This window comes from Gorilla gorilla, chromosome 10 (genome assembly GCF_029281585.2).
Source record: "Gorilla gorilla gorilla isolate KB3781 chromosome 10, NHGRI_mGorGor1-v2.1_pri, whole genome shotgun sequence".
Taxonomy (NCBI): Eukaryota; Metazoa; Chordata; class Mammalia; order Primates; family Hominidae; genus Gorilla; species Gorilla gorilla.
Genome location: NC_073234.2, coordinates 71,818,304 through 71,833,808, shown reverse-complemented (window position 1 = coordinate 71,833,808; position 15,505 = coordinate 71,818,304). Strand labels below are relative to the sequence as shown.

General features: G+C 35.7%; 2 protein-coding genes across 4 annotated transcripts in view; one reads left to right on the top strand and one right to left on the bottom strand.

Moving 5' to 3' along the window:
* Positions 1 to 15,505, bottom strand: part of OVCH1 (ovochymase 1) — a 75,774-nt gene that overhangs the window by 19,082 nt on the left and 41,187 nt on the right. Inside the window, 6 exon segments of the mRNA XM_055357880.1 lie at positions 1,699 to 1,838; positions 2,483 to 2,618; positions 3,615 to 3,740; positions 9,755 to 9,979; positions 13,257 to 13,349; positions 13,663 to 13,819. Of these exon segments, the coding sequence (XP_055213855.1) occupies positions 1,699 to 1,838; positions 2,483 to 2,618; positions 3,615 to 3,740; positions 9,755 to 9,979; positions 13,257 to 13,349; positions 13,663 to 13,819 (877 nt within the window).
* Positions 1 to 15,505, top strand: part of LOC134756566 (uncharacterized) — a 103,309-nt gene that overhangs the window by 56,977 nt on the left and 30,827 nt on the right. The window lies entirely within an intron of this gene.

Below are 15,505 nucleotides of genomic sequence, written 5' to 3'. Positions count from 1 at the left end.
AAAAGAAACTACCATCAGAGTGAACAGGCAACCTACAAAATGGGAGAAAATTTTCACAACCTACTCATCTGACAAAGGGCTAATATCCAGAATCTACAATGAACTCAAACAAATTTACAAGAAAAAAACAAACAACCCCATCAAAAAATGGGTGAAGGACATGAACAGACACTTCTCAAAAGAACACATTTATGCAGCCAAAAAACACATGAAAAAATGCTCATCATCACTGGCCATCAGAGAAATGCAAATCAAAACCACAATGAGATACCATCTCACACCAGTCAGAATGGCGATCATTAAAAAGTCAGGAAACAACAGGTGCTGGAGAGGATGTGGAGAAATAGGAACACTTTTACACTGTTGGTGGGACTGTAAACTAGTTCAACCATTGTGGAAGTAAGTGTGGCGATTCCTCAGGGATCTAGAACTAGAAATACCATTTGACCCAGCCATCCCATTACTGGGTATATACCCAAAGGACTATAAATCATGCTGCTATAAAGACACATGCACACGTATGTTTATTGTGGCACTATTCACAATAGCAAAGACTTGGAACCAACCCAAATGTCCAACAATGATAGACTGGATTAAGAAAATGTGGCACATATACAACATGGAATACTATGCAGCCATAAAAAATGATGAGTTCATGTCCTTTGTAGGGACATGGATGAAACTGGAAATCATCATTCTCAGTAAACTATCACAAGAACAAAAAACCAAACACCGTATATTCTCACTCATAGGTGGGAATTGAACAATGAGAACACATGGACACAGGAAGGGGTACATCACACTCTGTGGACTGTTGTGGGGTGGGGGGAGGGAGGAGGGATAGCTTTAGGAGATATACCTAATGCTAAATGACGAGTTAATGGGTGCAGCACACCAGCATGGCACATGTATACATATGTAACTAACTGCACATTGTGCACATGTACCCTAAAACTTAAAGTATAATAATAATAAAATAAAAAAATAAAAGAAATTTTATGATGGGGAAACTTCTACACAGTTGTAATACCAAATTTAATAATCCTTTTCCTCTCTTTATGTTTTTCTCTTTATTTTATTAAGAATAGATCCATATACAACTAAGTAATGTCAGCTAAAGTATGAGATAAAATATGTTAAAATGCAAATATTTAGGAAATTCTGCCATCAAAGAGAAAAATAGGTATTTCAGTAGCATTTTTCTCATTGACAATTCTAGTATTTATCAACTTGTAAAGATGTTTTTCCCAAATTAAATAAAAACAACGATTTGTGCCAAAAAAAAAAGAAAATAATGAGTTTAAATTAAAGTAACCAGGCTTCTAACTACTACCAATTGATAAACTCATGTAATGCCTTTTGCTGTGATTATTTTGCCTTATTAATTTTATAGTCTTAATTTTCTTGTGTTGTCTAAAACTGCTTCATTCATTCTTTATTTTTAGTATTTCCGAGCAATTCTAATCTAGGTATGATCCATGTAAGAAATGTTGTTGGACTTTGTTTTTAACTAAACCTGAAGAGATTTTATATCTTAATTTTAAATCTGACACAAGTTTAACAGTAAGTCTATTTCAACATCCTATAAGAAGAGACTAGTGTATGTCACATGTAAGCCACATACTGAATATGAAACAATCTAAACATATTTCATCAGAGAAAAATCAGTAGCATAGTGATTCATGGGAAATCAGTTACCTATTAATTTTTTTCCTGGTCCAAATCCTTCGTAAACACGCAGATGACCATGACAGACAAAAGTTGTTGGCTTCATCGGGAAGTTAATAATATTAAGCTGAATGATGTGATTTAAAGGGGCTACTAATCTCCATTGGCAACTATGGCATAGATGGAACAAAGTCAGAAATTATTTCTAAACAGAAAATATTGTTAGTTATTTTGCTCAGAAATTAATGCATCAATGTTATTGACCCCCAGTGAGCCTTATTTTTTGTGTCTGTTTCCTTATGGTTGTGAGAGAGAAAGATTTGTACTTTAAATTATATCAACTTTATTATCTAATACGTAATTTGCCAAAATTTATAAAGTTCATACATTATGAATGGCTGACCAATTGTGTGTATTGTTTTAAATTCTGATTGAAAATTTATAAGATCTGAAGGACCTATATGTGCCAGAATTTGCCCCAAACTCCCACACATCATTTATTAAGTATCTACTGTGTACCCAAATATTTTACATACATTATATCAGCCTCCAACATTCTTTGTAGAGATTTGACTTTTCACTTTGCTAATACATGGTCTATTTTGTTGAGAAAGTACAATTGATAAACAAGGACATTCTTATATTGTTTTGTTTTGTTTCCATATTAAAAGCCATAGATTAGGGGTTACCTAAGAGTCTATCCTTTTTGGAAAAAAGGTGAAGAATAATGTTTTAAGCAAATACCAAGTGTTGATGTCAGTCAAGCAATTTTTTCCACACACTTCTTCCATTATAATAATCATGACTTCCTTACCCCATAGTAGTTCTGTGAGAATTTCTTGGGATCTGCATGATACCTTCTGGCTTGGTCAGAAGAACATCCTCACAAGGGACCAAGTGCTCTCTGTTTGAACTTTGGGAAAGTCTGGTTATTTTACTGTCCTTTGGACCTAAAAGAACAGGAAGCAGAGAAAATGAGAATAAAACCAATTTTTAACAGGCTTCCTATATGCCTTTTCAGATCAAGGTAAACAGCTCTCTTCCCTAATTGTCCTGGGAAAACAAGTAATTATTAGGAGGTGGTTGGTTTCACTGAAAATTTTTTCCATCTTAAATATTCAAAAGGTATAGGAAACAAACACATCTCTCAGATGATCTCTGACATAGCCTAGGGTCTATGGAAGATTATAGGACACAGCTATAGATAATACCTGTTAACTGCCTAATTCCATCTGAAAGCAGTATTCTTAATATATTCTTCCAAGAGAAAACTTTCATATGATATAAATGCTTTATTACTTAATTAACTTTTTCCAAATATACAGTATACACAGGTCTAGAAAAACATATTCTCAGCAATGCTTTTAGGTGCCAAGGGGGGAAACTAGCTTTCAGTTATCTACATCAAGAATAAAAAAAAATCTCACTAATTACATATTCTAAAGTTCAATCTGACAACTCTGAATTACATTGTTTACATTTATAATACTAGAATCTAATATTTGTGTAGTTTGTTTTCAAAACTTACTCTAATCTTTTATTACATCACTAAAAGAAAATTCTAATCAGAGATAATAAATTGTCCAGAGCTAATCAGCCAGCTAAGATTTAGAACACAAATTTTCTGAGCCACAAGAATTACAGCTACAGAAAACATTCTTTGTGGTATAAAATTGCAACCACAGAAAAAAGTTATCTTGCAATGAACATATCTTAGCCATTTTCAGAAATCATATACAATTCAATCAAGTTATCCATTGAGCAGTTTCCCTTTTGGACCTGATCAAATCTTAGGTGACTTAAGTAGATTTTCCTTTCAAACATATACTCATTTCCCCACAGAAACATAATTTCTTTCAAAATGTTGTATATGTTTGGAAATATTCCTAAATAGAGTAATATTGATTTCTTTAGCCTTTACAAGTTTATAAAATAACCAAACATACCTAGGACTTTCAAGACAATATAGCTTATACCAAATGCACCTCGTACAAGGGCATGGAATGTCACCCTCACCAGTGGTCCGGGACTCATGAAAGTCATTGAGTAAAGTCTTCTTCCATGTAATCCACCTAGGTTAAAAAGTGAACTCTAGTAAAAAATAAGAATGAAAATTTTACAGCAGTTTCTATATTTTAGGCCGAGCAATTAATTTAACCCACGAGGTAGGAATTGATTCCATTCTGTAAAATGATGAAACAGGACTCCAGAACATAAGTGACTCACTCAGTGCCACAAACTAGTCGGGTGGGAAGCTAGGATCTTCAACTTGGGTCCGTGTATCCAATATCCATCATTATCTACTATGTTGCAGTGCTTCCTGAAGGACAGTAGGTAGCAAATTATTTTATCTTTAAAATGACTGATGTGACCTTTTTCTCCTAGAAAAGTAACCTACTTATTAAAAATACCTCACCATGAAGATCTATGATGGAAAACATTTTCTACCTGAAAATTTATTATTTCCCTATAGTCAGTCTTTTATTGATTGCTTTGAGAACCTAAGTCAAAGATAGAAGGGAAAATTATAATCATAATTCTAAAATGATTCAGAGGGCTGATTAAGCATGTGTGGAAAGAACCTGTGAGTTTCTTAGGATCAAACTCTTCTAAACTAAGAATAATTCAGTATCATTTTTTAACATTTATTTAAATGTCACCTGCTCAGAGAGATATCTGCTGATTGTACTACATACAACTATGTGGCACTGACATCCCAGATACTTCTTTTCTCCTTTCCCATTTCATTTTTTCTTCCTTAGTTCTTCCATTTAAGATAGCATATATTTCATCTTATTATGTGTTTTCTCCCTGCTAGAATATAAGCTTGGTAAGGGCAGAAAATTTTATTTTTTTCACTACTGAATCCTCAGAACCAAGATGACTCAGTCCGTGGTCCATAGTAGGTTCTTCACAAATACTTGTAGGGATGAAAGGAAGGAGGAGATTAGAGCCAAGAAAGAGAAAAGAAGAAAAAGCATTCGTTGGCATTTTAAAGTATACAATGGTGAAATACTATTTGAAGAATGACCTAATATTTATTTGTAGCAAATAGAAGTGAATGTAACTTTTAAATGAATTGCTACCTTTAACAGGAAGAAATATAGCATTTTATAGTAAAGAATGCTGTACAACTTAAGTAAAGAATAATATTTCCATTACAGTCTTGCTGTTATCCTAGATATAATCTGAAGGGACAGAACAATTCCACAAAGTTCAAGCTGACAATTTCAAAAATTAAAGAAATGCTAGGTTGGAAAATTATAGGGATTCCTCAGGTAATCTACAATGAAGTTAAGCATGGTTTTCAATAGGTAATAATGATAAAGGCAAGTTTCCCCAGAAAATGTGTCTCTCTGTATAATAATATAGTATATTATTGAAATAGTGCTATCAATTGGGAAGAAAAAGACTTTTTTTTTTTTTAAAGGAAGCAGGTATAGAGTCACTTTGCCATACGAGAAAATATATTTCAGCATGATTTTAAAAGTTTTTTTTTAATTAAAGATTCTGACCTCAGAATGCGGAATAAATTTTTAAGCATGAAAGCAATGAATTAAAAATCAAAGATCAAAGACATGTATGGATACGTTTAAACAACTAAATTAAAATTTTTTACATTAACATAATAACACAAAAGCAAATGACAATACTAAGAATAAGCATTAGGAATAAATTAATGACAAAAGAAAGCATTAAGAATAAACTTATAACAACATTAAGAATAAGCATTAAGAATAAATTAATGACAAAAGAAAGCATTAAGAATAAACTTATAACAACATTAAGAATAAGCATTAAGAATAAACATGACAAAGGAAAATATCTTTGTATATAAAGCTCATAAAGCAATAAAAAGAATAATACTCAAATTTAAAAACTGGACAAAAGATAATGGCAATTAGTTTTAAAAAAGCAAGCTGGGTACAGTAGTACATGCCAAGAATTTGGGAGGCTGAACTAGGAGGATCTTTTGAGCCCAGGAGTTTGAGACCAGCCTGGGCAAAATAGGGAGACACAGTCTTAAAACAAACAAACAAAAAATAAAAGCAAAAAAGAAATTATCTCCATTAATGATTATTTTTAAAGGAAAATTGCCTATTAAATTGACATATTAGGTTCTGGGCATGGTGAAAGAAGATCCTAGGCACTGCTAATGGCAGTGAAAATTAAGTTAGCCTTTCTGAAGAGTAATTTAACTTCATGCAAAAAACAAACTCAGCAAAAATTCATGAAAAAGAAAACGGTCCGAGTCCCTAGGTGTTGACCTCATTTGGAAGTATACAGAAGGGAACAGAGAGCAAGGTCTCTGCTCTCATGAAGCTTTCATTTTAGTCAGGTAAATGAAGATGGTTTCATAGAGAGGTCAAAGCTACTGATGAAATGAAAGCCAATGTAACAGACAATGACTGTGGGAAGGAATGGATGATGCTGCTTTCATTTTAGTCAGGTAAATGAAGATGGTTTCATAGAGAGATCAAAGCTACTAATGAAATGAAAGCCAATGTAATAGACAATGACTGTGGGAAGGAATGGATGATGCTGCTTTAGACTGAGAGGCCCTCTTTCAGGAGGTGACTATTCTCTTGTTCATTTATTTACGAAGTGCCTTCTATGTGTTGGGCACTGTTCTAGGCACCGAGGCTTCTTGATACAAACAGGCAAAAATTCCAGCTCTCATGAAACTCATACTCAACAGGGAAGACACAGATAAGCCATAATCATGAAAAAATCATAATGTGTTAGATTCTAATCTTTTAACCCTGGACTTCAAACTTTTTGGCACCTGGCTTCGTGGGAGACAATTTTTCCACAAACAGTGGGAGGGATGGTTTTGGGATGAAAACTGTTCCATCTCAGATCATCAGGCATTAGATTATCATAAGGAGCAGGCATCCTAGATCCTTGGCATGTGCAATTCACATTCCTATGAGAATCTAATGCTGCCACTGATCTAACAAGAGGCAGAGCTCAGGTGGTAATGCTTGCCCGTTGTTCACCTCCTGCTGTGTGGCCTAGTTCCTAACAGGCCACGAGTTGGTAGTGGTCTGTGGCCCGGGGGTTGGGGACCCGTGTGTTAGAAGATAATAAGTGCTCTAAGAAAAGGGAACTGAGAAGTCTGGAGGCAGGGGCGTGATGCAACTTACATCAGTCAAGGTTGGTCTCATTAAGAAGGTGACATTCCATCAAGAATTGAAGGACATGAGGCACAAGGATGAGAAGGAGCTCTTCAAAGTGCTGGTAATAGACAATGGCCCCGAGGTAAGAATGAGAGGTATTGGAAACCCATGAGCTGATGGAGAGGCAGTCTTCCAGGGAGTGTGAATTTTATTCTAGCTGCAAGAAGCCCTGGAGCAGTTCTAATCAAGGGGGATGGAGGAGGTGATCTGATTCTAGGGGGAAAATGTGCCAAGCAGTTAGGCTAATTAATTGTGTCACTGTAGTCTAAATTAGGTTGTAATCATAAAGAAAGATTCTTTAAGCAAACATTTTTGCTCTCTAACCCAGTGATTTAATCTCTCAGAGTTTATCCTAAGAAAACAACCCCACCCTCAGAGCAGTTTCTCTGGCCTCTATGCACTTCAGAATCAAGCATAAATATATACCACACACATGGACAATGACATACACAAACTTATTTTCTTTCCAGATTTCCCCATTAACCAAATTATTTCAATCACCTCCCACCTCCCTCCTTACTGCAAGCCAAAAAGCTTTCATTACACCTGTGCAAACAGGAGGAGGCAACTTTGTTTTGTTGAACAAAAAGAGGTTTCTCTGTACATGAAATTAAAAATGAGGGCTGGCATGTTTTCACCAGATCTTTTCAATCCTGCCACTTTAAAAGCCTTTAATGTATTTTGCTTTATTTTTTCATTCACCTTCCTCCCCGGCTCTATTTTTAACCATCTTCTGACTTGCTCTTTTACAATATATATTCTTCCAGCATTCTGGCATGGTTCCACTATGTTTGAAGAAGTTGAGCCCTCTTGCCTTTTTTACCCCCTCCCTACACACACACACACACACACACACACACACACACACACACACACACTCAACCTTAAGTATATTTGCTTTCTCAATTCAAAGTACTTGAAAATGTTAAGGATTTTTTTTTTTTCTGATTCTGTGAAGAAAGCCGATGGTAGCTTGATGGGGATAGCATTGAATCTATAAATTACTTTGGGCAGTATGGCCATTTTCACAATATTGATGCTTTCTATCCATGACCATGGAATGTTTTTCCACTTGTTTGTGTCCTCTCTCATTTCCTTGAGCAGTGGTTTGTAGTTCTCCTTGAAGAGGTCCTTCACATCCCTTGTAACTTGTATTCCTAGGTATTTTATTATCTTTATAGCAATTGTGAATGGGAGTTCACTCATGATTTGGCTGTTTGTCTGTTATTGGTGTATAGAAATGCTTTTGAAAAATAAGCCTGTATAGCCAAGACAATCCTAAGCAAAAGGAACAAAGCTGGAGGCATCACACTACCTGATTTCAAACTATACTGCAAGGCTACAGTAACCAAAACAGCATGGTACTGGTACCAAAACAGAGATATAGACCAATGGAAGAGAACAGAGGCCTCAGAAATAATGCCACACATCTACAACCATCTGATCTTTGACAAACCTGACAAAAACAAGCAATGAGGAAAGGATTCCCTATTTAATAAATGGTGCTGGGAAAACTGGCTAGCCATATGCAGAAACCTGAAACTGGACCCCTTCCTTACATCTTATACAAAAATTAACACAAGATGGATTAAAGACTTAAATGTAAGACCTAAAACCATAAAAACCCTAGAAGAAAACCTAGGCAATACCATTCAGAACATAGGCATGGGCAAAGACTTCATGACTGAAACACGAAAAGCAATGGCAACAAAAGTCAAAATTGACAAATAGGATCTAATTAAACTAAAGAGCTTCCGTACAGCAAAAGAAACTCATCAGAGTGAACAGGCAACCTACAGAATGGGAGAAAATTTTTGCAATCTACCCATCTGACAAAGGGCTAATATCCAGAATCTACAAGGAACTTAAATTCACAAGAAAAAAACAAATAATCCCATCAAAAAGTGGGCAAAGGATATGAACAGACATTTCTCAAAAGAAGACATTTACGTGGCCAACAAACATTTGAAAAAAAGCTCAACATCGCTAGTCATTAGAGAAACGCAAATTAAAACCACAATAAGATACCATCTCACTCCAGTTAGAATGGCGATTATTAAAAAGTCAGGAAACAACAGATGCTGGAGAGGATGTGGAAAAATAGAAATGCTTTTACACTGTTGGTAGGAGTGTAAATTCGTTCAACCATTGTAGAATACAGTGTCGCGATTCCTCAAGGATCTAGAACCAGAAATACCTTTTGACCCAGCGATCCCATTCCTGGGTATATACCCAAAGGATTATAAATCATTCTGCTATAGAGACACATGCACATGTATGTTTATTGCAGCACTCTTCACAATAGCAAACACTTGGAATCAACCCAAATGCCCATCAATGATAGACTGGTTAAAGAAAATGTGGCACATATACACCATGTTATACTATACAGCCACAAAAAAGGATAAGTTTATGTCCTTTACAGGGACATGGATGAAGCTGGAAACCATAATTCTCAGCAAGCTAACACAAGAACAGAAAACCAAACACCGCATGTTCTCACTCATAAGTGGGAGTTGAACAACGAGAACACATGGACACAGGGAGGGGAACATCACACACTGGGGCCTGTTGGGGGTTGGGGGGCTAGGGGAGGGATAGCACTAGGAGAAATAACTAATGTAGATGACAGGCTTATGGTTGCAGCAAACCACCACGGCACGTGTATACCTTTGTAACAAACCTGCATGTTCTGCACATGTAACCCAGAACTTAAAGTATAATAATAATAATAATAATAATAATAATAAAGAAAATGTTAAGTGTGTTTACAGGGGGAAAAGCATTCCTATTACATGGATCAACATTTTGGTAACATTATTACCAAGTCAGACTCATTCCTGATCATAAGCTGCCTACATGGACCAAGACTCCTAGCACGAAGTTTATATGCCAGGAAGGATTACCTGCCGTCTTTCTCTTACTGTGTCTTTCTTCATAAATAATTAGAACTGAGTCTTGACACACAGGAGACCCCAGGAGTGACAGATACTCAATGGTAAATTTTGCCATACTGCTTGGTGAAACTCTGAGCACCCAAGAACATTCCAGTCTTCCTTTATAATCCAGTAGATACCGTGGAGTGGGAAAAAAGCCTCTAGGCTTTTCTAGCTCTGCTTCAGAGCAACAACCTGCAATTCAGAACACACAGACACCAGGGACCAACATAAATAAAGCAAAGAAAAACCAGATTCTATCACAAGACTGAAAAATCTAGGCTTGCAAGGAGAAAAGTAAGACTTTGTTACTGTCAGTTACAAATTATTCTGTTAGAAAACCATTCTATTTAATGTGTCTTATTTTCTTGAAATGATATTATAGAGGTAGAATTTAAATCACAATTATTTTGAATCAGTTTTAAATGAATTTTTAAAGTTTCTTAGAAAATAGACAGTAGGTTGCATTCTCTATACCCAGCAGATTTTCATTTTCTTCCTTCTTTGAGATGCAGCTGAAGACCTGTTCCTCAAAGCTTCACTAAATTAGCTGAACTTGCTGGGACAAATGATTACATTCATTTGAGCTTGTGACTGAGGTCATGAAAAAGATAATTTGCTGGATATACTGAGATGTCTCACTTCTTCAGCTTGCCAAGTCCAAGGGCACCTTTGGACCTTTGGGATACCTCCTGCAGTTTGGGTGCCAGTTTTTCCGTGGCCCGCTGACTCAGCAATCAGCTTCTCTTATGTCCTCATCAGGGCTTCGTCCTTAACTCTCTCTTCTTCCTTTATGTCTATTCCTTTGACAAAAACTTTCTGAGCAATTAAAAAATGAAATATTCTATATTCATATTTTAATGTATGTGTTAGTGAATACATAATTATGCATGCTCTGCCCTAGAGAAATTAATACTGTAACTGAGGAGGAGGTACGTAAACATGCTTTTATTAACAGTAGAGGTGAAAAGTAGAATAAGGGAAATGAAGTGCTACAAAAACTTAGGATTCTATTCCATTGTTTGGTTCTCTGTCATTTCTTTGTTAGTCCTCTTTTTTTATCTGTACAGCTACAAGAACCTAATCAGATATTTACCGTTTTGATTTAATAGTAAACTAAATGATTTTTCAGTCTATAATCTTCCCTCACCTTGCCCTACCATCTGGGAATGGTGTATAAAACAAAAAAAATCAAATTGTTTTCCTGCTGAAAGCAACTAAAGTAGTTCAGCTTGCAAGATCTTTCAGAGTCTGGCCTCAGCCTGTCTTTCTAATCTTTTTAGTTTTTCTCCCTCTCTATATGAATCCTCTGTGAAAAATCTGACCGGAAATCACATACAGCCATGAATTACCAACAAGTCAAGACTTTTTATAAATGGGAGTAACAATTGAAAGAAACCATTGCTAAGATTCATTAATTCCCTAGTGTAAAAACTTAGTAGCAGGAGTGGGTGGGTGTTAAATATGGCATGGTCCTAACATTTTGTCTCCGAAAATAATCATAGAATAAAAACAAAGCAACACCTTTCCGTATATAAAACTTTCAAAGTTCTTTGGCATGCATAACCATTTCTGAACATATTCAAAAGAGAAACATTTTCTTTACATTTTAACAATGTTCATTTTCTAATGGCCTGAATAAGGTCATTCAAAAAATACATTAGATGGCACTGTCACCACCATTTATGGACCCTTAGGTCAGACCCTTCCTGTTATAAATGCCTTACATGGATTAACCTATTTAGGCACTCACTGAATTCATTCATTTAACTCAGTCCATTGAAATTAATAGTTTATAGGATCTTGGACCCAAGTCTGCTCTCTGTCTCAATCCCAAGTCCAGATTTACTTTTAACCTAACTCTATGTATCCCCAGCTTTGACTCTTTGACTCATGTTGCCAGACAAATGGTCCTGGGTCCACTCCTCATTCCTGGAAGATTTTAGCGGTCATTTTCTCCAACACTTTTCCTGTCATAATTCTTTCTGATTTCAATCACTATATACATGATGATTCCAGCACTGAAGTTTCCCAGCTCCTCAATTTTCCTCCAATGATCTTGTATTCCACCTGACCTCAGCCACTTATCCTTATGGTCAGCCCCTAGACACTTGATCAGTAGCAATAACTCCAAGCCTTCTGTAATCTCGGTTTCAGGAACCATTTTCTCCAACCACAGCCTTCCATGTTTTCAGCCTCCCTTAATACTCCTTCCGCCTTTTGGGACTCATAATTTACCTATCCTACCACCTTATTTTTGTCCCAAACAAATCTCTCATCCTTATTTCACTCCTTACCCATCCTAAATTCCAATGATCCATCATTTAAACCACTTTTTCACATACACTCTGAATTCCCTTATACCCTTCACATACTTGGGGATACTCCACTTTGATTAAATCTATGCTCTACCTACTCTGCATCTGCCTCAGTGCATCCAGAGGAAAACATACAACTAAGCTAACTGGGGGCATTTTGCTCTCTCAATTTATGATCATTCATCTCAGGGGGCCTTTATGCTACCCAGCAATCCTACTATATCGTTATAGTTCACTATGTCATTTTCTCGAGAAATATGTCATCCTTTTTTCTCTTAAAAATCAAACTTTCTTGAACAACCCCTTCTTTTTGTTCATCTGCTAAGAAAAAGAAGCAATCAGAAGAGAAATTCCACAGGCTCTGATCTCCGTCTATACCCATACACCTCATACCTGCACTGGTGCCTCAAGATCCTGCCTTCCATCAGTTAACCATAGATGATATGTACTTTGCTCCTATCTAAGACCATCCCCTCCTTTTGGGCACTAGATCTCATCTTCTTTCTTCTACTCAAAGTCATCACTCTTGCAATTCTACCTTCTATATCTTACATTTTCTTTAAACTCTTACTAGTTGTTTACCGGGGTTGAATGTATTGGGGAAGACGTGGGCAACAAAAGAAAGACTGACCATTTGGAAACCAAGAGTAATAATAAAATAGAACTTCCATCTTCCTACAAGTCTATTAGAGATTTCAAATCCTCCAGTTGCTGTTAGTTTTGACTAAAAATCAAAATCCTATTCTATCAAACAGACAGTGGCAACTGTGGAAGAATGAAGAGAAATACTAATGCTGACGCTAGTCTTGGTCATCTCATACCCAGGGTCTTTACCTAGGCAAGATACTTGCATATAGGAGGACTTTTATTCAGATTCAGAGCTTAAAATAATTCTATGTAATTCTCCAATGTTCAAGCACTGGTTCACAACCACAAGATTTTTTTTAAAAATCTGCAACATGTCTAGCTTTGGGGTAGGAATGATCTCCAACAATCTTAATAACAACTCTCCCCACTTTCAGCTAAAACTACCAACCAGAAGGAAAACACAGAGGTTATAGTGTTCCATAGAAAATTTAGCAAAGCTAGACAGACAATGCTTTTTGCCAAATTCTGGCTGAAAGTATTAATGGGATAATGTAAACATTTATTACCTGGCCAAGATGCACTGTCTGGTGAAGGTGCGGGTGGTGGCAATTGTTGTTTTAAGGTTTTGCATTTATTATTTGTCTGAAGTGAAGCAGGACCTGTATTTGGGGAGAACATGTTAAAAATAAAGATGAAAGCCTGAGAACAAAGTATAGTGGGCACCAAAGCAGCCACTATCAAAAGAAACAAAAAAGAAACAAATCCAGGATTAAAGCAGCCTAAGGAAAAGTCAGTATAACTCTACATGGGAGTACTTATTTTGCAGAATCTTGCATTTTAGTGTGTTTAGTAACTAAATGAAATTCTACTCTATGGTTTTCTCTTTCATGCTAATTTATACCACACTCACTGTTCCCAAACCCACTCTAAAGAAAGAGGTTATTGTTTTAATAACATTTGAAAACAATTTACCATTGATTTTTGATTGGATCCAGTCCAAGAAGATCATCACTCTGGCAAATATACCCGGCTTCCATGGCTGGACACAGCCAGCTCCCCAGCTGACAATGCCATAGAGGACAAAGGGACCATTTTCATGTCTACATACTAGTGGCCCACCAGAGTCTCCCTAAAACACCAAGAAAACATGTTTTAGAAAACTGCTTTAATCTGAAGCGCCTGCTTTCAATTTTTAGAACAAGAATGACCAATAATGTATTTGTAATGTGTTTAATTCCTTAAAGATTTGTTTTGTCAATTTCCATCTTTACATACTATCTATTCACTGTTTTGCAAAAGGAAACAAAATTTATGAACAATCAGATGGTAATTTGATTCCAGGGTGAAGATAAAGCTTAGTTCACATAAAAAGAAAACAATTACATTACTAAATCTTCCCAGCCCCATCGGAGGGAGATAGTCTTTAAATTATATCAGTTAGTAAAACTGTAATATTTAAGATTTCAAGCATCTTTTTAAGATAAAAATTTAATCAGAAAACTGCACAGTGGCTCACATGGATCCATCACAAGAAATGTACTGCCTGTTTTTTTCTTTTTTAAATTTTTTTAAGGAAATCGGGTTAGGGTCATTGGATGGTAACCTCTATATGTAGTGTTTTCCCTATCACTGGTCACTCTTGACACAATCTAATCAGATCAAAGAGTAGAGTTATAACATACACAGAGAAATTAGGGTGTTGGTGGTGAGGTGAAGAAAAGTTAAAGGCTGACTTAAATCTATTAAAATGTATTCATTCTAATTCTAGTATTCCAATTTTATTTTGGCTTACCTGCAGATACCAAAGTTACACAATTTCAAAGACTTTAAGGGCCAAACTAATTTAGCTTACTAGGATATTAGATGTGAAAATTTACAATTAGAGAAATAAGTGACCTGTCCCATTTCACACACATAGGTAGTAGCAGCAGTAAAATCTGAGTCCATGTCACCTGCCAAAGTTCAGTGCTCTTTCCCTTCCACCAAATTGATAAATGTTCATTAATGGAACTACCTTAAACTGCTCTAGTATCTGGCTTACATAATTACTGAATTCAAGGAAAGACACATGGAAATTTAACTTATAGTTAATTTTTTGTACTGTCTTAGATATGGCTACTTTGGTCATGATGAAACACATTTCAAGAGGCAAAAATACTACCCACAAGCACTAAGAAGCTCTCGTAGATGGAAGCGTCTCTCTTGAATATTTCTCTCAATATTTGCATTGTTTAAATTGACAAATTATAAGCAGAAAGAGATTTTGAAGAAAACAAACAGTGGTATTGTTATTAAGGGAACCAAAATATGTACATCACACACATTTATCTATTAATTAGCACTAACATCTTCTACATGTCTCTTGAGGTTCAATGTGAAAATCAATGGCAGCACCAAATACATGCCCCTGTTTATGTCTCTATTTACAACATGTGCCCCATTTGAGGGTAAGCACTGCATCTGATTCAACTTTGCACCCTAGGAAACCTACCACAATATCCAGCACTAATACACGCTAAATAAATGTTTGCTTAATTTACAGTGAAATTTTATAAACCAGTTGTATCAAACCAAGCCTTAATACATAGGATTTTCATCGTTTTAGGGTAGGCTTTCCAATTTTTAATTAGGTCTTTTGCAGGAAGTGGATGGACACAAATGTATTTAGGACCAAACAAAGTCCTTTATTTGTCTTCTTGTAAGATAAATTGCGTACATATTTGATAGCACATAAATTGCTGGTACATATTTGAAATATCTACTTTATATAAAGAATTTAACAGAAGAAACCTTACGTAGGGAAAAAAGAGATACA